The sequence below is a fragment of the Anomaloglossus baeobatrachus genome, chromosome 5 (genome assembly GCF_048569485.1).
Source record: "Anomaloglossus baeobatrachus isolate aAnoBae1 chromosome 5, aAnoBae1.hap1, whole genome shotgun sequence".
NCBI lineage: Eukaryota > Metazoa > Chordata > Amphibia > Anura > Aromobatidae > Anomaloglossus > Anomaloglossus baeobatrachus.
Window position 1 is genome coordinate 568,555,368 of NC_134357.1, and position 25,512 is coordinate 568,580,879.

Consider the following 25,512-nt stretch of genomic DNA (forward strand, 5'->3'; position numbering starts at 1 on the left):
GTGAGCTTCGCCCAATTTTTGAGTCCAGCCGGGTACAACTAGGCAGCTGGGGATTGGAATCCACAGTGCAGGGTGCCCATGCTTTCTGGGCACCCCCGCTGTGAATTGCAGTCCCGCAGCCACCCCAGAAAATGGCGCTTTCATAGAAGCGCCATCTTCTGGCGCTGTATCCAACTCTACCAGCTGCCCTGATGCCGGGTGGCCCGCTGGGTAATAATGGGGTTAGGGCTAGCTGTATAGCTGGCCCTAAGCCTGAAATTCATGGTGTCACGCCAATATTAGACATGGCCACCATGAATTTCTAGTAAAGATTAAAAAAAAACACAACACACAGAAAAATATTTTTATTAGAAATAAAACACAACACAATTAGTGACTCCATCTTTATTGAAATAAAGAACCCCCCTCCGCAGTAATCCTGGGTCAGGGTCCCTCGCCATCCAATCCGGATCCAATATCATCTGATCGGTTTGCTGGAAGGCAAAGCGATCAGATGATGTGTCAGGATCAAGTGCCTGAATCCCATCACACATCAGCTGATTGTATAAAAGCCGATTATACAATCAGCTGATGCATCAGTAGAAAAAAAAAAAAAAAATACTCACTTATGTGCTGATTACCGGCAGCTCCTGCAGCGATGGGGCGGGAGTCTGATCCCGTCCGATCGCTGCAGCAGCTGCCGGTAATCAGGGATGAAGTCTCCTGACGCATCCGCTGATACCGGCCGGGCGCCCGCGTCACCGCGATACTTACGATCACCTGATGCGTCAGGTGACTGCATCAGGTGATCCATCGCCAGGTCCTGCATCCATCGGAGGTTTCCCGGCCGTCTGCACACAGCCGGAGCGGGGGTGGCGATACCGTGAGAGGAGATGGGAGCGCGCATGGCACCGGGAGTCTGCAGACAGGTGAGTATAACTTTTTTTTTTTTCTACTGTTAACTTTTGTTTTCGCAGCCGCTTCCACCTCCTGCCTGTACATGGCGCCGCACGGCAGCATACATGCACAGGACGGGAGGTGGAAGCGGCGGTGACGGTACCGGGAGGATTCACGCTTCTGTATATACTGACAGAAGGAATCCTCTTCCTGTACACGTCACTTTACTACCCACCTCCTGCGTTTATAGCTGCGTTTTTGGTCTTCAAAACGCACCAAAACGCAGCTATTTGCGTTTCTCATTGCGTCTTTCAACATCCCATTGAACTCAATGGATGAAAAGCGCAGTGAAAAACGCGGGAATAATTGACATGCTGCGTTTTTGTGGCACCACAAAAACGCAGCTGAAAAAAAACAGATGTGTGCGGACAGCAAAAATTAAAACTCATAGACTTTGCTGGGGAAGCAAAGTCCTACAGTTTTGAGGCCAAAAACGCACCCGAAAAACGCCGCGAAAAACGCACTGTGCGCACATAGCCTAAGGGGTTAATTGGCCCCTCTTGTTCCAAACCTGGTAGGGGCTGAGTTGCTGTGTATTTGCTGTCATATACAGCCGTTACCTGCACTACGCATGTAATCCTCAGCACTGAAAAAGTGGCTGAGGAGTAATGCCACTTAATTCCACCATGAAAAGGTTTATCTGAGGTAGTTAAGGGGTTAATATCATCTATTAGTCCTTGCATTACTGTCTGCAGTTTTCACCCCTGTCTTTGTCAACTAGTAATTGAGTTTTAATACAATTTGTTTCAAAAGGCAGTATTTCTAATAAAATTTAAAACATTTGTCTTGGCAGAAAACTGTGCATCAGAGGGATATCGGACATCTACTAATTTTGAAGCAGCCGATTATGGTTTCACGCCACATATAGATGAAGATCATGACATGACTCAAGATATACCCCCAGCCTTTCACAACAAAAATCTACCAACTATTCCTTATCAACCTGTCATATCTTCTGCTTCATTACAGACTGCTAAGCAAAATAAAAATAACAAAAGGGATGCTGAACATCAAAACACTCATACAGGAAAAAAAACATTTTCATGTTCAGAATGTGGGAAATATTTTAGTCGGAAAGCATATCTTATTATACATCAAAGAATTCACACAGGAGAGAAGCCATTTGCATGTTCAGAATGTTGGAGATGTTTTACTAACAAAGGGGATCTCGTTCAACATAAAAGAACTCACAAAGGGGAGAAACCATTTTCATGTTCAGAATGTGGGAAATGTTTTGCCAAGAATACAAAACTTACTATACATCAGAGACTACACACAGGGGAGAAGCCATTTTCATGTCACGAATGTGGGAAATGGTTTAACTACAAACAAAGTCTTGTAAAACATAAGAAAATTCACACAGGGGAGAAGCCATATTCTTGTTCCGAATGTGGGAAATCTTTTACCCACAAATCAGATCTTACTGTACATAAAGGAATTCACACAGGAGAGAAGCCATTTTCATGTCACGGATGTGGAAAATGTTTTACTTGTATACGAAAACTTGTTAAACATAAAAGCACTAACACAGGAGACAAGCCATTTTCATGTTCAAAATGTGGAAAATCTTTTAGCTTTAAATCAAAACTTATTAATCATCAGATAATCCATACAGGGGAAAAGCCATTTTCATGTTCATTATGTGGGAAAAGTTTTAACAAGAAAGAATCTCTTAATGCACATCAGAGAATTCACACAGGTGAGAGGCCATTTTCATGTTCAGAATGTGGGAAATGTTTTACCTATAAAACAAATCTTCTGGCACATAAGAGAATTCACACAGGGGAGAAGCCATTTTCATGTTCAGAATGTGGGAAATATTTTACTTGCAAACAAGGTCTTTTAGCACATATGATAATTCACACAAGGGAGAAGCCACTATTTTCTTGTTCAGAATGTGGGCATTATTTTACCAATAAATCAAGTCTTACTGCCCATCTAAAAATTCACACAGAGAAGAAGCCATATTCTTGTTCACAATGTGGGAAATGTTTTACTAGGAAACCTGATCTTATTAAACATGAAATAATTCACACAGGGGAGAAGCCATTTTCATGTTCACAATGTGGGAAATGTTTTTCTAGGAAACCTGATCTCATTAAACATGAAAAAATTCACACAGGGGAGAAGCCATTTTCATGTTCAGAATGCGGGAAAGGTTTTACTAAGAAATCATATCTTGCTGCACATCTGAGAACTCATACAGGGTATAGTCCAGTTTGATGTCCAGAATGGGGGGGGGGGGGGTTGTTGTTCCTGTAAATTAACTCTTGTTGTGAATCAAAGAATACACACACGGCAGAAGCCATTTTCACATTGAGAATGGGAAAATGTTTAACAAAGAAACTACATTTTGTTACAGCTAGAGAAATTACACAGGGGCGTAGCTATTTCATATTTTTATAAAAATTGTTATTGATGAATTTTACAGTAAAAGTTAAGTTATAGTCAAAGTTAAGTCACAAGTCTTAAATGGAAAACAACTAAGACCAAATGATAATGATGAGGACATTTTCTGTATACAATGAACAATAAACATCAGCTAGAAGAATTCATATAAAAAAACTAAATATTTTACCATTCATATAAAATTCTTTACCTTTTATATGAACACTATAACTGAATCTTAAAGAGGCTGACCAGCACTTCTCTGGTATACATCATCGGGACAGTATCGTAAGCAAATGTCATGTACAAAGCATGTCACGTCTAAAAATAATTGTGTCTTATTAATCAGATAAAACCAAATGGGACCTTGATAATTCGCTCTTCACCTGTCCTAATAACGTATAACAGCATCTACCCATACCTGATACCAGATCACATGGAAGAAAGAGGCGTCAGACAACTCCTTTAAAATATGTAACCAAAGATTAATAAACATTTGCCCTTAATAATAATATTCATCGGTTTGCATCAAATTTTTTTTATTGTTTATATGTAAGATCTTGTCTTAGAACCTGTATCATTGAGAGTGTGAGTGAAATCCACTCCTATGCCCTTGGAACTCCAAATTTATAAGATTTGTTTTACAAGCGCTTGGAGAAATCAATACAGCACAGCCTAGCATGGTGGACTGAGTTTCTGTTTCATTACATCATGTGACCAGCTTATATATTATCCCAAACAAAGAAAGAACTATGCACCAATAAGAGCCGCAGGGGTGTGTGTAGAAATGTGAACCTTCCCTGCCCATCAGTGTTAGCTGAACCCTATGACAACATTCAGTTATAAGACAAGGTGATTTCTATACAATACAAAATAGCTTGTATTCTCTCACAAGGGAGAGCTGTTATACAGTTTGTATAGAAATAGAAGCAAGAACTATGTTAAAGATCTGAGGTTTTTCCATTTTTGAAATTATCCTTTTCTAGGGGACTACTACAATTACCCGGCTCTGCATGGGTCTTTAAAGGTCTTAAGAAGAACTTTAACCAGTTTGAGCATATTAACTGGCCACATCATGTAATAGTTGCTGTAAAGCTGAGTAAAACTTAGCTCTTATTTTTTCTCTCCTTTCCGTCGTGGAGATATTCACTTGTAAACTTTAGGCTATTAATTGTTATAATTCAGTTGGGTATTACCAGAGATTTGTCTCTAACGGCATGTCCTTCTTCACTTGAATAAGATTGACAATCCTGAGTAGGCAGCATCATGCAGGGGAGAAAAGAATACACCCTCATCTGCTTACTGATGTCTGCAGTTAATATGTAAAAATACAGTAGAACTGCATATTTCTCACACAGAATTTTGCTCAAAACTTGCTGAGTATCACGGCTGCATTAGACGCCGTTCACACCACAGATTCTTACACTCCACACTGGTTTCTCTGGTTCTTCTGAGTTACACAGGCTGTACTGCCCTCATTATAACCTAAGACTGTGTTGAACATAGGTTGTGCTTTCAGTTTCCAGACAGTTACGAATTGGCAGTTTTCCCCATATCTCCGCTTCTGAGTGCCCCACGCAGAAGATATGACCATCATTTTTCCCATCAGGATTTCATCTGTCCATAGATAAGAAACACAAGGTGCCTATTGTTTTGACACACTGAGAGCAATACCGCAGAAGAAATGCTACCACAGGCCTCCTGTATCCGTTGTTTCAGGTGCCCCACATGCTGGATCCTAGATATGCAGTATTGCTCTCGGTGTGTCAAGAGTGGGAGAAGAGAATCGCGTTTACAATTCCACACAATGGGCAGCACTTTGAGCACATCCTTTAGTGGGTTACTGTTGTTCCATGTCACAAACGTGTCAATAACTCAATGATGAATAAAGCTATGTTAAAACTGAGTGAGCACACCATTGTTTTTCTTGTGAAATTCTCTGTGTTTGATGTGTCACATGACCCCCTTCCCATTGAAAAAAGTAAAGTTGAATTCAAAATGGCGGCTTTGCAGATGGCCGCCATGGGCGTCACCCAGCCTCAAATGTTTGGCCCCACCCATGTACTAATATGCCACAAACGGTAAGGTGATATTAGCAACCACTTCCATTTTATCAGGGTGTATCCATACTTATGGGCCACCCTGTAGTTTCTGAAATATAGGCAAGTAAAGGGTGTGAAATTCACTGTTACTTGATTGATAGGTGCTGCAGAATATCTAACAGGTGGGTCAGGTTTTCTAGTTATTCCCGCCCTTATCTGCCTGCCTGTAATAACACAGCCATGGGGAGGAAGGGGGGATAAAGGACCCAGAGCTACAAAACATATTAACCATTCATGTACTCAGGATGATCCTATAATGCCCTCTAGCCGTTTCAGGTAACTTTAAGAGACCTTCTCTACACTTTTGGATGCTCATGTCCAACTGTTAAATTATTCATTACTTTTTGCATAACTTGCTGTTCTGTAACAAGGAGCTTAATGATCAAATTCACAATTTGTTTGATCCATGAATCGCCCAATAAGTTTTGGCCCTCAGTTAGAAATGGTATTAAACAGTCCGCCTCATCATGGTGTTCATATATATATTTTTTTTTTTTTAAACATCTTTTTTATTCAAATTTTTAAACATAGCAAAAAAATTAAACAGTCAATTCCATGGTCAAGTAAAGACCAAATAGTAAACATCAGCATACACGAGATTGATTTGTTCGTCAATGCAACTGTAAACCTTGCAAAGGAAGAAAAAATAAAAGGTAGTATCACAAACAAAGAATAAGAATGTGAGTGTGAACCCTTCCCCAATTATGTTCTTGCTATGGTGTCGACTACCATCTCCATATGGTACATGCTAAGTGTCTAATGATGGTCCCAGAACCCACAAGGTCCCTCCCAGGTCTTCCAGACAATACCATTCTATATGGCGGAAAGGGCTAATTATTTTCAGGATTTCCTGAGGACTATAATGAAAACCAATGAATTTTTTCCACAGCAGAAAAACGTTTCCTGCTGACTTTTCTTTACTCCTTTCTGCTTCTATCAGTTCCAGTCCCAATAGATGTTTCATCTGAGATTTTATTGCTCCCATTGATGGAGTGTTTGGTTTAAGCCACTCACTAAACAAAGCCTGAAGAGCCACCACTAAAAATGTGTGGATGTTTCTAGGAATGTTTACTTTGTCTACCATACTCTGAGATTCAGATTCGGGGGGGTGTAATTGGTGGAAGAGCAGAGCCTGTGGTGTTTGTGGAAGTTTCGTTCCCCAACATGCTTGAATCTTGTCCCTTACTCGCTTCCAATACCGTTGTTACTTCTGTGCACTCCCACACCCCATGCCACAGATTCGTAAAGGGCACCCCACACTTAGGACACGCTGTAATCCGGCCAGGGCAGCTATGGGAAGGCAAGATGTTAAAGCCATACAGAGCTGTGTGCATGAGTCTCCCTCCATCTCTCACACAAGATGGATTTTCTCACCCATTCCCACCCTTGTAATATTGTCTTCGCTATCTCCTCATCTCCTGTTCACCTCTCCCATGTTCTGAACATTTTGCTCTGTTTTAATTTAACAAATTTGTGCCTCATGGTGCTGTACAATGAGATAATACTCGCCATTTGGGTGCGCGGGCCTATACTGTCATCTACGGCATGAGAAATAGATTCCCTCTCCAACTTTCTGAGTCTGGACTGACAAAAAGAATGAAGCTGCAGGACCTGCATGAAATGTTTCCCGTGTATCTTGAATTTGTCCCCAATTTCTTGTGGAGACATCCACCGTTTTTCCTCCCAGCACATAATGGACCCCGCTGTCTGCAACTGATCACAGCTCTGATCAATGACCCTCTTAATTTCAGCTCCCTGGGGGAACTCGGGTGACAAAATATTGGCATATGTTTGGAAACCAGAAAGGGAAGCTGATAGGCCTTCCTCACTATCTTCCAACATACTATTGTGTCCCTCAAGGTACCGTCATACGCGACGCTCCAGTGATCCCACCAGCAACCTGACCTGGCAGGGATCGCTGGAGCGTCGCTACACGGGTTGCTGGTGAGCTGTCAAACAGGCAGATCTCACTAGCAACCAGTGACCAGCCCCCAGCCAACAGCAAAGCGTGGAAGCGATGCTGCGCTTGGTAACTAAAGTAAATATCGGGTAACCAACACGATATTTACCTTGGTTACCAGCGCACACCGCTTAGCACTGGCTCCCTGCACTCCTAGCCAGAGTATACATCGGGCTAATTACCCGATGTGTAGTCTGGCTATGTGTGCAGGGAGCAGGGAGCCGGCACTGACAGCGTGAGAGCGGCGGACGCTAGTAACGAAGGTAAATATCGGGTAACCAAGGAAAGGGCTTCTTGGTTACCCAATATTTACATTGGTTACCAGCGTCCGCAGAAGCCGGCTCCCTGCTCCCTGCACATTCAGTTGTTGCTCTCTCGCTGTCACACACAGCGATGTGTGCTTCACAGCGGGAGAGCAACAAATAAAAAAAAGGGTCCAGGACATTCAGTAACAACCAGTGACCTCACAGCAGGGGCCAGGTTGTTGCTGGATGTGTCGCGGGCGGCGGGGCGCTGCGCTCGCTAATGCTCGGGTCCAGCGCTGCTGCTCGGTGGCTCGAGCGGTGGGCCGGATCGGGGACTCGAGCGGCGCTCCTCGTCCGTTAATGAAAAGGGGGGGTTTGTTTGGGGATTTAGTCCGTGACGCCACCCACGGGTTGTCGTGAAGATGGGCACCACCGCTGCTGGTAACGGGGATCCTGGGAGCGATGGTAGGGAGCAGCTGGGATGTTGATTTCCCCCTCCGTGGGTAGGGGTTGGTGGTCCCGGGGCCCGATGGTGAGACGGGGAGGCAGGGTCGGTGAGGTGCATGGTTGCAGGGACAGCACGGCGCGGTGCCGGATGGCACGGGTGTACTCACTCAGCAAAAGATGCACAAAGTCTCCGGTAAACCAAACGGCTGGATGAACGGGTCCTGCACCCAGCTGCAGTGTCTCTGCCTGGACAGGTGATGGTGGCTGTCTCTCCCTGCACCTTTGTGTACTGTGTTGACTCCAATGGCTTCCCAACGGTAGTCCGCTCCTCGGTGTATAGGTACCGGAGTAGCCCGTTTTGCCCGCAGGCGCTGGCCCTTGGATTTCTAGCCGGTGGCGGTGGCTGTATATCCTCACGGTGTGAGAGGTTGCCTTCAATCGGGACTTGGTTGTTAGGGAACCCCGGGGGTTCCTGTCACATTCGGATTTGACTATTGACGGCGGCTCCAAGCCTGGTCGGGGTCCGATGGCCCTGCCTGTGTGCTTAGCTTCACTGCGTTCCCCGGTCCAGTACCAGTGGGCCACCGCCCAGCCCCGGTCCTTACGGCTCTGCGGAGTTCCACCAACTCCTGCAGACGGCCACCACCATCTGCCAACCTTGCTGTCAGTGCCTGGGCTCCGACCCAGACACCTCAAGTGTTTACTCCTCTCACTTTCACCTCCAAGACTCATCTGACACTTTTCCCGCCTCCAGGCCTGTGAACTCCTCGGTGGGTGGGGCCAACCGCCTGGCTCCGCCCCACCTGGTGTGGACATCAGGCCCTGGAGGGAGGCAACAAGGGTTTTTGTCTGACTAATGTAACTGTCTGGGGGGTGGGGGTGTGTGTGTGTTTTGTCTGTGGCTACCTGGCTAGTCCAGGGCGCCACAGATGTCACACACAGCAACATCGCTAGCAAGTCATGCCTCAGCAGCGATGTTGCTAGCGATGTTGCTTAGTGTGACGTGGCCTTAAGTAAAAAGGAGGATCTCACTATCTGTGGCAGATTAGCTTGTCTAGTGTGGATAAGAGCAGTCAGATCCCAAGGGGCAGCAAACTGTCATTCTAGATGGGTGTTTGAGTAGCACCTAGTGTCGTGTATCCAGTCCACTACATGTCTAAATGAAGAGGCGATATTATAAGCACGTATATTTGGAAAATTAACCCCGCCTTCACCTCTCAGTAGCATCAGTTTTTCTAGTGCAATTCTGGGTCTTTTACCTGTCCAAATAAAATGTGTAAAGGCCTTCTTCAGTCTGTATTATGTCTAAATGTTTTAAAATCAAGGGCAGGGTTTGCAAGGGGTATAGGAGCCTGGCAAAGCTAACCATTTTAACCAGGTGACATCTACCCAAAAGAGATATTGGTAAGTGATGCCACCGTTGTAGTTCCCCCAATATTTACCTATAAGGGGGGTGTAGTTAAGTGAATAGAGTTGATCTGGTCTCCTCCCTATCTTCATCCACAAATACGTTATGTATGACTTTGAGACACATAGGTCCAGACCTAGCTTGATCCATTGCTCCGGAGGTATGTTGTCTCCTAATTCTAGAAGTTCACTTTTGTTGATGTTAATCCTGTACCCCGAATATTCACTGAACTTCTGAATAAAGTCAAAGATCCTCCTCAGCTGCTCTAGTGGTCTTGACAAAAAAAGTATGATGTCATCCGCAAATAGAGAAATCTTAACTTTATCTTTGCCTACTCTGATTCCGTCAAATAGATCTGACTCCTCCATAAATCTAGCAAAGGGTTCCATGGCCATGGAACAGCAGTGGTGACATTGGACATCCCTGTCTGGTCCCCTTGTGCAAGTGAAAAGAATCAGAGAGGAATCCTGGTGTGTGTACTCTAGCTATAGGGCTATTGTAGACCCCATCCAAAAATGTTCTAAATTTGCCTTTTAAATTGAACGAGTCCAAGGTCGCCCCCAGCCACTCCCAACTAACGTTATCAAATGCTTTCTCTGCCTCAAGAGTTAGGAGGGCTGGTCTGTCTCCTAAATGCTGCTGTCGTCCTACCTCGTCCAGCACTGTCAAGACTTTTCTTATGTTTTTAACTGCAGCTCTTCCCTTAACAAATCCCACCTGAGCTGGCTTCACCAGTTGGGGAAGCACCATTACTAAGCGGTCAGCCATTATTTTGGATATAATCTTTTGGTCTAAGTCAATAAGTGAAATAGGTCTATAGGAACCAGCCTCCAAGGGGTCTTTGCCATGCTTTGGAATTACTTTGATATACGTCTCCTTGGATCTACCTGGAATATCTCCTGTTGTCAAAATGTTGTTGTAGTAAGTAGTCAATACCGGGGAAACCTGTTCCTTGAGTGCTTTGTAAAATTCCTCACTATACCCATCAGGACCGGGTGCCTTTCCATTTTGAAGATGACGTATAGTTTGCTTCACTTCTTCTTCCGTTATGTCTGCATTAATTACATCCTGCTGCTCCTGCGTGAGTTTAGGGAGACATAAGCTTTGGAGGAAGGCTCTACCCTCTGTCGTATTTGTGTGAGTTTGTATAGATCTTTATAAAAATTTTGTAGAGTGGAATTTATTTTTTTGGGATCAGAGGTTACCTTTCCTTGTCCATCTTTTATTCTGACTATGGGTGATACTTGTAAACGTCCCTTTGCCAATTTCGCCAGAAGCTTACCCGCTTTGTTGCCGTATCTAAGTAATTCAACCTCTTGCCTAGATCTATACACCTGCTCCCTCCTGTCTATCCACGTCTCAAACTCTTGTTTGGTCAGTTTCCAATGTTCTCTGTTTTGGGTTGAGGGGTTCTGCAGGAACTCTGAATAGGCATGTCTGAGTTTTGCACTCGATTCAGAATACCCCTCCTTCACTTTTTTCTTAAGGGAAGAGACGTACATTAAAATTCTGCCTCTCAGCACCGTCTTTGCTGTGTTCCAAAACAGAGCAGCTTCATCTACGTGTTCTCTGTTGTCAGATACAAACTCATCCCACCAGCAGCGCAATTTGTCATTGAATCCCTCGTCCTTTGTCAGGAAGGCTGGAAACCTCCATATAAAATCTGTTCCCCTGACCACCCTGTCCGTCAGTTCCATACTCACTGGGGCATGATCTGATATAACCAAATCAAAACTTTCGACCGACTTCAACCTGTTTAATAGACTCTCAGAGGTCAGGAGGTAGTCAATTCTCGACCAGGACTGGTGGACATGGGAAAAGTGAGTAAATTCTCTAGCATCAGGATGCAGCCAGCGCCAGACATCCCTCAGCCCAGTCTGATTAAGTAGAGAGGTGAGTGCGTTCTCCTCTCTCTGGGGGGTCCTACCCTGACTCCTTCTATCTTCCTCTATCCTATGTACCGTATTAAAGCTACCTGTAGTAATTATCAAGGGAGAATTATCCAGGACAATTTTTCTCTCTATATCTTGAAAAAAGGATTTGTTTGAACCGTTAGGGCCATAAATGTTATATATAGAATAGGTTACTCCTCCATGGTCTATAGTGACCCGTACCCATCTCCCCTGGTCGTCACACTCCTCAGACAATAATTTAAAAACGAAGTTGCGGTGGAACAAAATCACTACCCCTGCATGTCTACCCTGTGCTGCCGATCCCACTACTGTCCCCACCCAGAATCTATTAAGCCTGAAAAAATCCTCTTCCCTTAAGTGAGTCTCCTGAAGTAGGACAATGTCTGGGGAGAATCATTTAAGGTGCCTCAGTATCTTAGACCTTTTGTTCGGAGATCGTAGACCCTTTACATTCCAGGAAATGACAATCATAGGAGTGCCTGTAAAGGGTACTTCTCACATAGCGAGATCGCTAGCGAGATCGCTGCTGAGTCACGGTTTTCGTGACGCACCAGTGACCTCATTAGCGATCTCGCTGTGTGTGACACTGAGCAGCGATCTTGCCCCTGCTGTGAAATCGCTGCTCGTTACACACAGTGCTGGTTCATTTTTTGGACGTTGCTCTCCCGCTGTGAAGCACACATCGCTGTGTTTGGCAGCGAGAGAGCAACGATCTGAATGTGCAGGGAGCCGGCGTCTGGCAGCCTGCGGTAAGCTGTAACCAAGGTAAATATCAGGTAACCAAGCAAAGCTTTTTGCTTGGTTACCCGATATTTACCTTGGTTACTAGCGTCCTCCGCTCCCAGGCAGCCAGTGCCGGCTCCCTGTACACGTAGCCAGAGTACACATCGGGTAAATAAGCAAAGCATTTTGCTTATTAACCCGATGTGTACTCTGGCTAGGAGTGCAGGGAGCCAGCGCTAAGCGGTGTGTGCTGGTAACCAAGGTAAATATCGGGTAACCAAGCGAAGTGCTTTGCTTGGTTACCCGATATTTACCTTAGTTACCAAGTGCAGCATTGCTTCCACGCGTCACTGCTGGCTGGGGGCTGGTCACTGGTGAGATCTGCCTGATTGACAGCTCACCAGCGACCATGTAGCGACGCACCAGCGATCCTCACCAAGTCAGATTGCTGGTGGGATTGCTGGAGCGTCGCTAAAGTGTGACGGTACCCTTAGTTTTGGTTACTACCTGTTATCAGATACTTGATACTTGTGGAAGGGTTAAACAGAATGCGGAGTCTGTCTGTGACTCCTGAAAGAAGAAAGGTGTTAAAAAAAAGAACAAGAAATACACAACAAGGAAAAATATCCTAGGGCAACAATAACTCTAAATTCGAAATGCACTGTGGTGTGTTCCGAACTGCGCACACCACCAGAAGTGCTATGGACTTCACTTTTTTCTGAGATTGGGAAAGTGATTGATTACACAAGCATATTAGAGAAACTCAACCTGCACCGCATGAAATGTAGGGAATATCAATCAGAACGACATCCATATCCCCCAACTATCCCCTCACAATTTGTCTAAACAGACCACACCACCTCCTCCCTCACCAAACCACAGGACACATCCCCAGATGGGGATAGAGATGATGTGAACAAGCGTCCTCTGGCATGACAGGCCCCACATGACATGATATAACCCATTCCTGGCCCCTCCCCCACCAACCCCCACTTCCTCTCCTCCCAAAAAAAGTTCATTCATTCATTATCTTGGTATCATCTCACAAACAACTCGGATAAGAGTCCAGACCGTTTTAAGGGAAAGCGGGTAAGGGTATATACTACATCACCATTCACAAGTTATCACTGGGTTGCTTCACCTATTACGACCTGTTGACCTCTGGGATTTCGGTGACATTGTTCGGTTGTCCCCCTCTCGGTCTCCTCTTCTCTCTGCAGTTTTTGCCGTTTGCAGTATTTTTTCAAATGTCTCTTTCGGCGTCCCTTGCCGAGTTGTAGACAATGTTGACACCATCTTTTTGGAAAATCCTCAGTAATGCTGGGTACTAAAGTGTGAAGCTCTTCCTAGCTTGATGCAGAGACACACATATTTTGCTGAAAGCTCTTCTTCGCTTGGCCACATCTGCAGAATAATCCTCGAACAGAAGAAGTTTCATTCCTCTTATGATCAATGGTTGGGTTCTCTTTCTGTAGGCCCTTATTATGTCAAACTTGTCATTGTAGTCCAAAAATGTCATGATCACTTGGCGTGGTCTTGTCTGATCACCAGATTTTTGGGCATGGGAGCGCAGGTCTGGGCCCACCCTGTGAGCCCTTTCGATTCTACAGTCCTTATTAATTCCCACAACCGCCGGGAGATCTCTTTCACATAAGCGTTGAACTTCGGCTACGGGAACCGCTTCAGATAGCCCCACCATTCTCAGGTTGCTCCGCCTGGACCTATTCTCAAGATCTTCAACCTTGTCCGCTCGGCGTTTCATTTCTGTGACCGTTTCCTCTAACTGTGAGGACAGTTGCTTATTATCTTCTTCCAGGGATGACAATCTCTGTTCCAACTCCTCTATCTGTCCTTTATGTTTGTTTAATTGCCCCTGAAAGTTGTGGAGGGCATTCTGGATAGCTTTCTCTATGGTTTTCTGGATCTCTGGCATGATATTAGCTGCAACCTCTGTTGCCATTGTTTTAAAGTCTACCGTTTGCATGTGCGTGTCAACTTCTTTGTTGCTGTCATTAGAGTGTTCGGCAGATTCACTCATAAAGGCATTGTGAAGCGGTTGAGATATATCAACAGAGACTTGTTCTTACAGGGGGCTCGGTGCCATTTCTTCCTCCCCTTCGCTGCTGGCCCTGTCTCTTACGCGAGAGTAGTCCATTTTTTGTGCACTACGTAGGAGGTACTGCTCCATAAATCACAGGTCTGTAAGTTGCAAAACCACCGTCCCTTTAACAAGGGGAGACAGTAAATTGTAGTGTGAGGGTCTTAGTATATGAGTGGCTTAAGGCCCCGTCACACTAAGCAACATCGCTAGCAACATCGCTGCTAACGAACAACTTTTGTGACGTTGCTAGCGATGTTGCTGTGTGTGACATCCAGCAACAACCTGGCCCCTGCTGTGAGGTCGTTGGTTGTTGCTGAATGTCCTGGGCCATTTTTTAGTTGTTGCTGTCCCGCTGTGAAGCACAGATCGCTGTGTGTGACAGCGAGACAGCAACAACTAAATGTGCAGGCAGCAGGAGCCGGCTTCTGCGGAGGCTGGTAACCAATGTAAACATCGGGTAACCAAGAAGCCCTGTCCTTGGTTACCCGATATTTACCTTTGATACCAGCCTCCGCCGCTCTCACTGTCAGTGCCGGCTCCTGCTCTGTGCACATGTAGCTGCAGGACACATCGGGCTAATTAACCCGATGTGTGCTGTAGCTAGGAGAGCAGGGAGCCAGCGCTAAGCAGTGTGCGCTGCTCCCTGCTCTGTGCACATTTAGCTGCAGCACACATCGGGTTAATTAACCCGATGTGTGCTGTAACTAGGAGAGCAAGGAGCCAGCGCTAAGCATTGTGCGCTGCTCCCTGCTCTCTGCACATTTAGCTGCAGCACACATCAGGTAATTAACCCCATGTGTGCTGTAACTAGGAGAGCAGGGAGCCAGCGCTCAGTGTGCGCTGCTCCCTGCTCTCTGCACTGTAGCTGCGTGCGGTGGTAACCAAGGTAAATATCGGGTTGGTTACCCGATATTTACCTTAGTTACCAAGCGCAGCATCTTCCACGCTGCGCTGGGGGCTTGTCACTGGTTGCTGGTGAGCTCACCAGCAACTCGTGTAGCGACGCTCCAGCGATCCCTGCCAGGTCAGGTTGCTGGTGGGATCGCTGGAGCGTCGCAGTGTGACATCTCACCAGCAACCTTTTAGCAACTTACCAGCGATCCCTATCGTTGTTGGGATCGCTGGTAAGTTGCTTAGTGTGACTGGACCTTTACTGTCAGCTCCTTCAGAAGCCAGCAATTTACAAGATGCAGTTCTGTATGATGGCCACTAGAGGGAGGCAGTGTCCTTCAGATGGCTCTGTGTGAGATGCACTATATTATTTCACCCACTAGATGTCCCACTTCCTGCTTCCCGGGGATCCAGCAGTCGGGCAGTTTTCAAAGAGAAAAAAAAAATGGAGTTTTCCAGCCCAGAAATCTCTCTCCTGCCTGTGTCAGTGCTCAGCATGCAGCTTTCTCTGCCCTCCTGACCTCCAGCAGTTCTCTCTCTTCAGCACAGGTGAGGGCACTACTTAGCACAGTCTAGGGGGGGCAGAGGGACACCAGCGGGGACCTCAACCAGCAGTTCAGTGATCCGTGCTACCCGAGGTGGGTGAGGGGGGGGGGAGCGTGGACCACCCCGACCTACCCCTGATCCAGTCTCTGTCCCTGGCCTCAGCTCTTAATGGCAGGCTCCAGCCCAGCACTGCTGTATTCTGTCTTCCTCACTGTAATCTGGCCAGAGCAAGGGATATCAGCGGCAGTCTCCACAGCAGGGAGTCCTGGGTCAGGGGATCCTCTAGTCCAGACCTGGGCAAGGGGCGGCCCGTGGGCCACATCCGGTAGTGATGGGCAGTCCGGCTCTTTTTGATGAGCCGGCTCATTCGGCTCGGCTCACCAAAAAGAATCGGCTCTTTCGGCTCAAAAAACGGCTCTTTTTTTAAAAAAAACCCTCTGCTCCACCTTGTGATGATACAGAACCTCCCCTGTACATTGGGAACCTCATTCTACACCCTTGTATGTATCTAGTGAAGCAGTAAAAACAGTTTTTAGCATTATTGTTTCCGTTTCCTCAGATTGTCAGCTCTTCTGGACAGGGCCCTCGCTCCTCTTTTATGTGGTGTTTTTTGTACATGTCCTTTCTACATTAGTCAGTGCTCTGATATGTGTCGCTCCTACAAAAGATTATAATTCCTGAAAATAAAGGCGAGTTGCAATTACTGTGCTGCCTGTCACTATATGTGCAACACACACACACTGTACATACTGAACACAAAGGACACACATACATACACACATTGTACACACATACTGTACATACTGAACACAAAGGACACACATACATACATTGTACACACACACTGTACATACTGAACACAAAGGACACACATACATACACACATTGTACACACATACTGTACATACTGAACACAAAGGACACACATACATACACACATTGTACACACATACTGTACATACTGAACACAAAGGACACACATACATACACACATTGTACACACACACTGTACATACTGAACACAAAGGACACACATACATACACACATTGTACACACATACTGTACATACTGAACACAAAGGACACACATACATACATTGTACACACACACTGTACATACTGAACACAAAGGACACACATACACACATTGTACACACACACTGTACATACTGAACACAAAGGACACACATACACACATTGTACACACACACTGTACATACTGAACACAAAGGACACACATACATACACACATTGTACACACATACTGTACATACTGAACACAAAGGACACACATACATACATTGTACACACACACTGTACATACTGAACACAAAGGACACACATACATACACACATTGTACACACATACTGTACGCACACCAAAATATGGAAGCATAGGATACTGAATAGCAAAATCAGTTTATTTCAACACAACCTGGAACAGAAATGTTTAAATGCTAACATAGCATGGGTCCACCTTCTGCTGGTGGTGCACAGCACTACAAATCCCAGCAAGTGGAACACAATATGGCAATACAACACTAGTTACATACCAACTTTTTTAACAGTTAAGTGACAATAAATGTCATTGAGGTAGTATTGCACATAAAACAAATGTATAGAGGTTGTGTGCAGATGTCAGATCTATTTACATCTAAAAATACCAGGATTTGTTAACAGAAATAGAAAAAAAAGTCTTAACTGCGAGAATTGTGACACCACAACGCCACAGACACATGCATATAGAGGCTAATGAATATGTTGTATGTAGTCACCAAACTAGTAAAAAAATATCAATTGTGGTCACAAAAAAAAAATAACACACGCACGCATGCACAGACACTCACACACACACATGCACACACACACACGCGCACAGACTGTAGCTTCCACTAAACATTGAAGGAATGGAGACATGGTTTATTATCAATGATTTTCTCTTTTTTATGCCAGAAAGAAAACCTTACAGGGTTAAATGAACATGTCAGGGGTCATCTGTTCTGTGCACACACTGGACACTAAAGCGGGCTTTACACGCTGCGACATCGCTAATGCGGAGTCGTTGGGGTCACGGAATTCGTGACGCACATCCGGCCGCATTAGCGATGCCGTTGCGTGTGACACCGATAAGCGATTTTGCATCGTTGCAAAAACGTGCAAAATCGCTAATCGGCGACACGGGGGTCCATTCTCAAAAATCGTTACTGCAGCAGTAACGAAGTTGTTCCTCGTTCCTGCGGCAGCACACATCGCTGCGTATGACGCCGCAGGAACGAGGAAGCTCCCCTTACCTGCCTCCCGGCTGCTATGCGGAAGGAAGGAGGTGGGCGGGATGTTACGTCCCGCTCATCTCCGCCCCTCCGCTGCTATTGGGCGGCGGTTCAGTGACGTTTCAGTGACGTCGCTGTGACGCCACACGGACCGCCCCCTTAGAAAGGAGGCGGTTCGCCGGTCACAGCAACGTCGCCGGACAGGTAAGTATGTGTGACGGCTGTTGTGCGACACGGGCAGCGATTTGCCCGTGTCGCGCAACAGATGGGGGCGGGTACCCACACTAGCGATATCGGGACCGATATCGCAGTGTGTAAAGTAGCCTTAAGGGTACCTTCACACTTTAGCGATGCAGCAGCGATCCGACCAGCGATCTGACCTGGTCAGGATCGCTGCTACATCGCTACATGGTCGCTGGTGAGCTGTCAAACAGGCAGATCTCACCAGCGACCAGCCAGCAGCGACGTGCAAGCGACGCTGCGCTTGCACGGAGCCGGCGTCTGGAAGCTGCGGACACTGGTAACTAAGGTAAACATCGGGTATGGTTACCCGATGTTTACATTAGTTACCAGCGCACACCGCTTAGCTTAGCTCTGGCTCCTTGCTCTCCTAGCTACAGTACACATCGGGTTAATTAACCCGATGTGTACAGCAGCTACATGTGCAGAGAGCCGGAGCCGGCAGCACAGGCAGCGTGAGAGCTGCGGAGGCTGGTAACTAAGGTAAATATCGGGTAACCACCTTGGTTACCCGATGTTTATCTTGGTTACAGCTTACCGCAGCTGCCAGACACCGGCTCCTGCTCCCTGCTCGCTTCATTTGTCGCTCTCTCGCTGTCACACACAGCGATCTGTGTGTCACAGTGGGAGAGCGCCTTTGAAGAAAACGAACCAGGGCTGTGTGTAATGAGCAGCGATCTCGCAGCAGGGGCCAGATCCAGTGTCACACACAGCGAGATCGCTAATGAGGTCACAAAAAACGTGACTCAGCAGCGATCTCGGCAGCGAGCTCGCTGTGTGTGAAGCACCCCTAAGTGCTGACTTCTATTACTAACTCTATACAATGATTGAAGCTGTATACACTTCTTTACATATGTTTGGTCTAAAATGCTCTTACTTACCCAACAACTGGTCAGGTCTTTACTGTAGTGGTCCTGAACCCTGACTAATACCTAGAGAAGATGATCATTGTTATCAGCAAACAAGCTGAGCCCCTCTCCTCCTACACATTACCATATGTGCCAGTCAAGGTCAGAAAACTTAACCCTAGCACATCATTCCCTGGTACTCAATTGTACCCACTGAACTAATTAAGAACCACTATGTGTGTATAGCTTTAAGTGTCAGCTCCTGCCCAGAGCTTGTGTTTACTTTACTCTTCTCCTTATCTCCTGCTTCCCCCTGAAGCAGTGAAAAAAAAAAAAAAAAGCGGCTCTTTATGGCTCATTCACTTTGATGATTCGGCTCATATCGTTCACTTCAAAGAGCCGGCTCAAAGAATCGGCTCGTTCGCGAACGACACATCACTAACATCCGGCCCGCCCATTAGATCAGAGTTGGAGACGTGGTGCCGCTTCTCCTGCCGGGCAGGAACTTTTCAAATGACACACGCGCGCTGTACTGACGACATCAGGGCGCGCGTGTGTCACAGAGAACGCTGCCGGACAGGGAACAGAGGACAGATTCCTGCGTTCCGCTGCTACACTGTGCGGAGCTTCAGGATCGGTCCTCTGTTCCCTGCGGCAGCTTTCTCTGTGACACACGTGCGCCCTAATGTCGGCAGTACAGCGCGTGTGTGTCATTTGAAAAGTTCCCGCCCGGCAGGAGAAGCGGCACCAGCCGGTGCCTGGAAAGAGAGACGCAGCGGCGGGGGCAGGGGCCGTACAAGAACAACAGCGGCGCAGCCAGGGCCCGTACCAGGGAAGAAGCAGCTCAGCGGGGGACCCGTACAGAGGTGCCTGAGGAGGGAGAGGTGAGTGGTCACTAATAACCTGAGGGGGAGGGGAAGGGGGAGGGGGGGTAACTGGTGTAATATTTGGGTGTAGTGATGTATATGGGAATGTAATGATGTAGTTTTACAGGGGCAGTATATAGTGCTGTAATGTATTACAGGTGCAGTATATAGTGCTGTAATGTATTACAGGGGCAGTATATAGTGATGTAGTTTATTACAGGTGCAGTATATAGTGCTGTAATGTATTACAGGTGCAGTATATAGTGCTGTAATGCATTACAGGTGCAGTATATAGTGATGTAGTTTATTACAGGTGCAGTATATAGTGCTGTAATGTATTACAGGTGCAGTATATAGTGCTGTAATGTATTACAGGGGCAGTATATAGTGATGTAGTTTATTACAGGGGCAGTATATAGTGCTGTAATGTATTACAGGTGCAGTATATAGTGATGTAATGCATTACAGGTGCAGTATATAGTGATGTAATGCATTACAGGTGCAGTATATAGTGATGTAATGTATTACAGGGGCAGTATATAGTGCTGTAATGTATTACAGGTGCAGTATATAGTGCTGTAATGTATTACAGGGGCAGTATATAGTGATGTAGTTTATTACAGGTGCAGTATATAGTGCTGTAATGTATTACAGGTGCAGTATATAGTGCTGCAATGCATTACAGGTGCAGTATATAGTGATGTAATGCATTACAGGTGCAGTATATAGTGATGTAATGCATTACAGGTGCAGTATATAGTGATGTAATGTATTACAGGGGCAGTATATAGTGCTGTAATGTATTACAGGTGCAGTATATAGTGCTGTAATGTATTACAGGGGCAGTATATAGTGATGTAGTTTATTACAGGTGCAGTATATAGTGCTGTAATGTATTACAGGTGCAGTATATAGTGATGCAATGCATTACAGGTGCAGTATATAGTGATGTAATGCATTACAGGTGCAGTATATAGTGATGTAATGCATTACAGGTGCAGTATATAGTGATGTAATGTATTACAGGTGCAGTATATAGTGCTGTAATGTATTACAGGTGCAGTATATAGTGCTGTAATGTATTACAGGTGCAGTATATAGTGATGTAATGCATTACAGGTGCAGTATATAGTGCTGTAATGTATTACAGGTGCAGTATATAGTGATGTAATGTATTACAGGTGCAGTATATAGTGCTGTAATGTATTACAGGTGCAGTATATAGTGATGTAATGTATTACAGGTGCAGTATATAGTGATGTAATGTATTATAGGGGTAGTATATAGTGATGTAATGTATTACAGGTGCAGTATATAGTGATGTAATGTATTACAGGGGCAGTATATAGTGATGTAATGTATTACAGGTGCAGTATATAGTGATGTAATGTATTACAGGGGCAGTATATAGTGCTGTAATGTATTACAGGGGCAGTATATAGTGCTGTAATGTATTACAGGGGCAGTATATAGTGCTGTAATGTATTACAGGGGCAGTATATAGTGCTGTAATGTATTACAGGGGCAGTATATAGTGCTGTAATGTATTACAGGGGCAGTATATAGTGCTGTAATGTATTACGGGGCAGTATATAGTGATGTAATGCATTACAGGGGCAGTATATAGTGCTGTAATGTATTACAGGGGCAGTATATAGTGCTGTAATGTATTACAGGGGCAGTATATAGTGCTGTAATGTATTACAGGGGCAGTATATAGTGCTGTAATGTATTACAGGAGCAGTATATAGTGATGTAATGTATTACAGGTGCAGTATATAGTGATGTAATGTATTACAGGGGCAGTATATAGTGCTGTAGTGTATTACAGGGGCAGTATATAGTGCTGTAATGCATTACAGGGGCAGTATATAGTGCTTTAATGTATTACAGGGGCAGTATATAGTGCTGTAATGTATTAGAGGGGCAGTATATAGTGCTGTAGTGTATTACAGGGGCAGTATATAGTGCTGTAATGTATTACAGGGGCAGTATATAGTGCTGTAATGTATTACAGGTGCAGTATATAGTGCTGTAATGTATTACAGGGGCAGTATATAGTGCTGTAATGTATTAAAGGGGCAGTATATAGTGCTGTAATGTATTACAGGGGCAGTATATAGTGCTGTAATGTATTACAGGGGCAGTATATAGTGCTGTAATGTATTACAGGGGCAGTATATAGTGCTGTAATGTATTACAGGGGCAGTATATAGTGCTGTAATGTATTAAAGGGGCAGTATATAGTGCTGTAATGTATTACAGGGGCAGTATATAGTGCTGTAATGTATTACAGGGGCAGTATATAGTGCTGTAATGTATTACAGGGGCAGTATATAGTGCTGTAATGTATTAAAGGGGCAGTATATAGTGCTGTAATGTATTACAGGTGCAGTATATAGTGCTGTAATGTATTACAGGGGCAGTATATAGTGCTGTAATGTATTACAGGGGCAGTATATAGTGCTGTAATGTATTACAGGGGCAGTATATAGTGCTGTAGTGTATTACAGGGGCAGTATATAGTGCTGTAATGTATTACAGGTGCAGTATATAGTGATGTAATGTATTACAGGGGCAGTATATAGTGCTGTAATGTATTACAGGGGCAGTATATAGTGCTGTAATGTATTACAGGGGCAGTATATAGTGCTGTAGTGTATTACAGGGGCAGTATATAGTGCTGTAATGTATTACAGGTGCAGTATATAGTGCTGTAATGTATTACAGGGGCAGTATATAGTGCTGTAATGTATTACAGGGGCAGTATATAGTGCTGTAATGTATTACAGGTGCAGTATATAGTGATGTAGTGTGTGTGTGTGTGTATATATATATATATATAAATATATATATATATATATATATATATATATATATATATATACATACATACATACAGTATTGGGTAGAATTGAGTTAATTATATTAGACCGGCCCTCTAAAAGGATCCCAAGTTCTCATGCGGCCCCATGAGAAATTTAATTGCCCACCCCTGCTCTAGTCTCTACCCCAGTGCGTCTGCTTGACCCTCAATCTGTCTCTCACTCAGCTTTTTCTCAGGGAGTCTCTTGCAGAGGCAGCCATACCCCAGCAGCTGTGTCTTTGGGGTGTTGGATGGGCACAGATCCGTCCCTGATTCTTAGTATGATCTCTTGCAGGTGCAGGAGCTTCTCACCACATGTCCTACATCCTCAGCATCGGAACAGGAAGTCATGCTGTTCATATTTTGACATCATGAGACCAAGACGACACCTAACAATTGATCAGCAACACAGCGCCATTGGAGGCTTTGTCACGGGTGCCTCGTAAACGCAAGGTAACCTATACTGGCCCCTGTGCTCATCCTCACACTCTGAGGTAGGGAGGTCCGGGACCTCGACCTGGCCCTGACTCCTGTTCTAGCCCAGATCCTAATGTTCCCTCCTCACCCACCATCCAAAGGGACATACCAGGGCAGGAGAACCCCACTAAACCTCACCTATACAAACAGAAGGGGGTAATAACACACACTACAGGGATAACACACAGGTATGTCCAGGTATAGGGGAAATGAAATGGGAAATTACCAACACCAGGGTAACAGTTCCACACAATAAAGCGCAGATCACAGCAGTAATAAGAAACATGTCCTTCTACCTCCGAGCCCAGCTCCAGAATGATTCTGAATAACCGGCATCCCCTGCTGGAAGCAGGTTTTTTTTATTCAGGCTGGAGGAACATCTGAGCTGCCTAGCAGAGTCTGCTGCTGCAACAAAACTGAAAGTAACTCCTCGTGTGCAAAAAGAAACAAAACTCATTTAAAGTGTGAGACCTGAGCTTGTCAAAAACTCTCAGACAGAGAAGAATGTGAAAGGCTTCAAGCAGGATGTTCTCAGACAATAGAAGCCACTGAGCTTAGAGTGTCACCAGCAGGTTGCAACAGAGAGACTGGAAGAGTCACAGAAAGGGAGATAAGTGGATGTCCTTTGGCCAAATCCCACACTCGTGACCTGCGGAGCCAGATGATGAATGCCATACAACTCCAGGCACATTTAAGGGAGGCGAGAGGCACATGCTAGACCATTCAAAATGGTTTACATTAGTGTCTTCGGGTTCCTGACCCAACCACCAGGCACAGGCATCATCTACACTGGCTGGACAAGGGAGTAGTGGCCTTAGTGCTGGTCACTGATAAAAGTCACGTCAAGCTGAGCAGAAATAATGGCTCCCCACAATGTTGGAGACATGAACTAGAGTGCTGTGCATCAGCCACTGTTGCCACCAGATGAGCCTTGATAGTGGTGGCGTTAGTGTGGGCCGGTATGACTAGTCAATGCAGAACTGCGCTACACTTTGTGGATGGTACAGTAACTAGCCTCCACTACTGGGATATCATTAATCCAGTCATTGTGCCTCTGCATGAACAACATCAGCCTAATGTCATCTTCATGGACGACAATGCTCCAGCTCATCGAGGTCGCATCATTAGGGAACTTTTTACATTTTACATAAATTAACCCGGAAGCCAAATATGCCTAACATTTTGTGAGTAGTGTATATCTTTCATGATCATCAGTGAGAGACAATTTCTGTGCTTGAAATTTCTTTCTATTTATTTTTTTGGGGAGGCTGATATCTGCAAAGAAATAGATATACAGTACAGTGGAGATCAAAATGAGAGAACAACACACAATTTCCTAAATGTTGTGGTCATTGTGTAGTTCTATGTGATTATATCTTAACATGAGGAAACTCGCAGGATTTTAAGCTTATTTCATAAATTAAAAAGTTATTGTAAAGCAAATAATAAAAATGATATAAATGAAAAAATAACACTGAATAAAATTAGAGAACACTTTCAGATACCTGCAAGTTATTGGTGTTAATCTGCACCTGGTGCTAATTTCCTTAATTATTTGACAATCCCTATATAACTGGCAGCCTAACTTTACAGCTTGCACTGGCTTTCCTGTTCCAAAGTGACCGAAACCTTTCGGCAGCAGGTTGTCCAGATGAACGTCGAAGGGGTGACGCTATAAGCTATAACGAGAGAAGTTGGTCATTCCAAGTCTGTGGTTTTGAGAATATTGCATTTTTACAACATCACAAATTCAAGTCCCCCAAGAAGAATGGTCGTCCTCGCAAGAGAGGACAGGATAATGTGGAGAATCTCCACGAGTAATCGTTTCAACACTACAGCTGAAATTGCTCACCAGTTCATCACTGAACAGGGTAAGGATCTTTCTCATCGTACAATGTCACAATGTTTAAGAGCATTTGGACTGAAAGCCCACTCTGCAGTGACCAAACCTCTCATTAGCAGAAAGAATCACAAGGCTAGACTCAACTTTGGTGAGAAGCATATTGTGTGGACACAGGAGAGGTGGCCACATGCCATTTTAGTGATGAATGCAAGTTTAATTTATTTGTGTTACATAGTTACATATAGTTACATAGTTACTAAGGTTGAAAAAAGACCTAGGTCCATCTAGTTCAACCTTCCTCCACCAGTTACACATTTGGTCACAAAGTCATTTATAACCAACAATGTTGTGTGTACTGAGGAGATCATCCAGCCCTTTTTTAAAAGCTGTTATAGTATCTGCCATTACTACCTCTTGTGGTAGGGCATTCCACAGTCTGACT

The 25,512-nt window shown here is 44.9% G+C and overlaps 1 protein-coding gene and 1 long non-coding RNA gene across 3 annotated transcripts in view; both read left to right on the plus strand.

The window, feature by feature from the left end:
- Positions 1-5,224, plus strand: part of LOC142312392 (uncharacterized) — a 98,850-nt gene extending 93,626 nt beyond the window's left edge. Inside the window, 1 exon segment of the mRNA XM_075351336.1 lies at positions 2,132-5,224. Within this exon segment, the coding sequence (XP_075207451.1) occupies positions 2,132-3,159 (1,028 nt within the window). The 3' untranslated portion in view covers positions 3,160-5,224.
- A 14,500-nt stretch (positions 5,225-19,724) lies between these two features.
- Positions 19,725-25,073, plus strand: LOC142312407 (uncharacterized). 2 transcript variants are annotated; one of them, XR_012754376.1, is made up of 3 exons: positions 19,725-19,902; positions 23,046-23,203; positions 24,867-25,073. It is a non-coding gene; the product is annotated as an uncharacterized LOC142312407 (long non-coding RNA). The 2 variants fall into 2 exon arrangements; XR_012754375.1 differs by having other exon boundaries at positions 24,870-25,073.
- Positions 25,074-25,512: the final 439 nt, after the last annotated feature.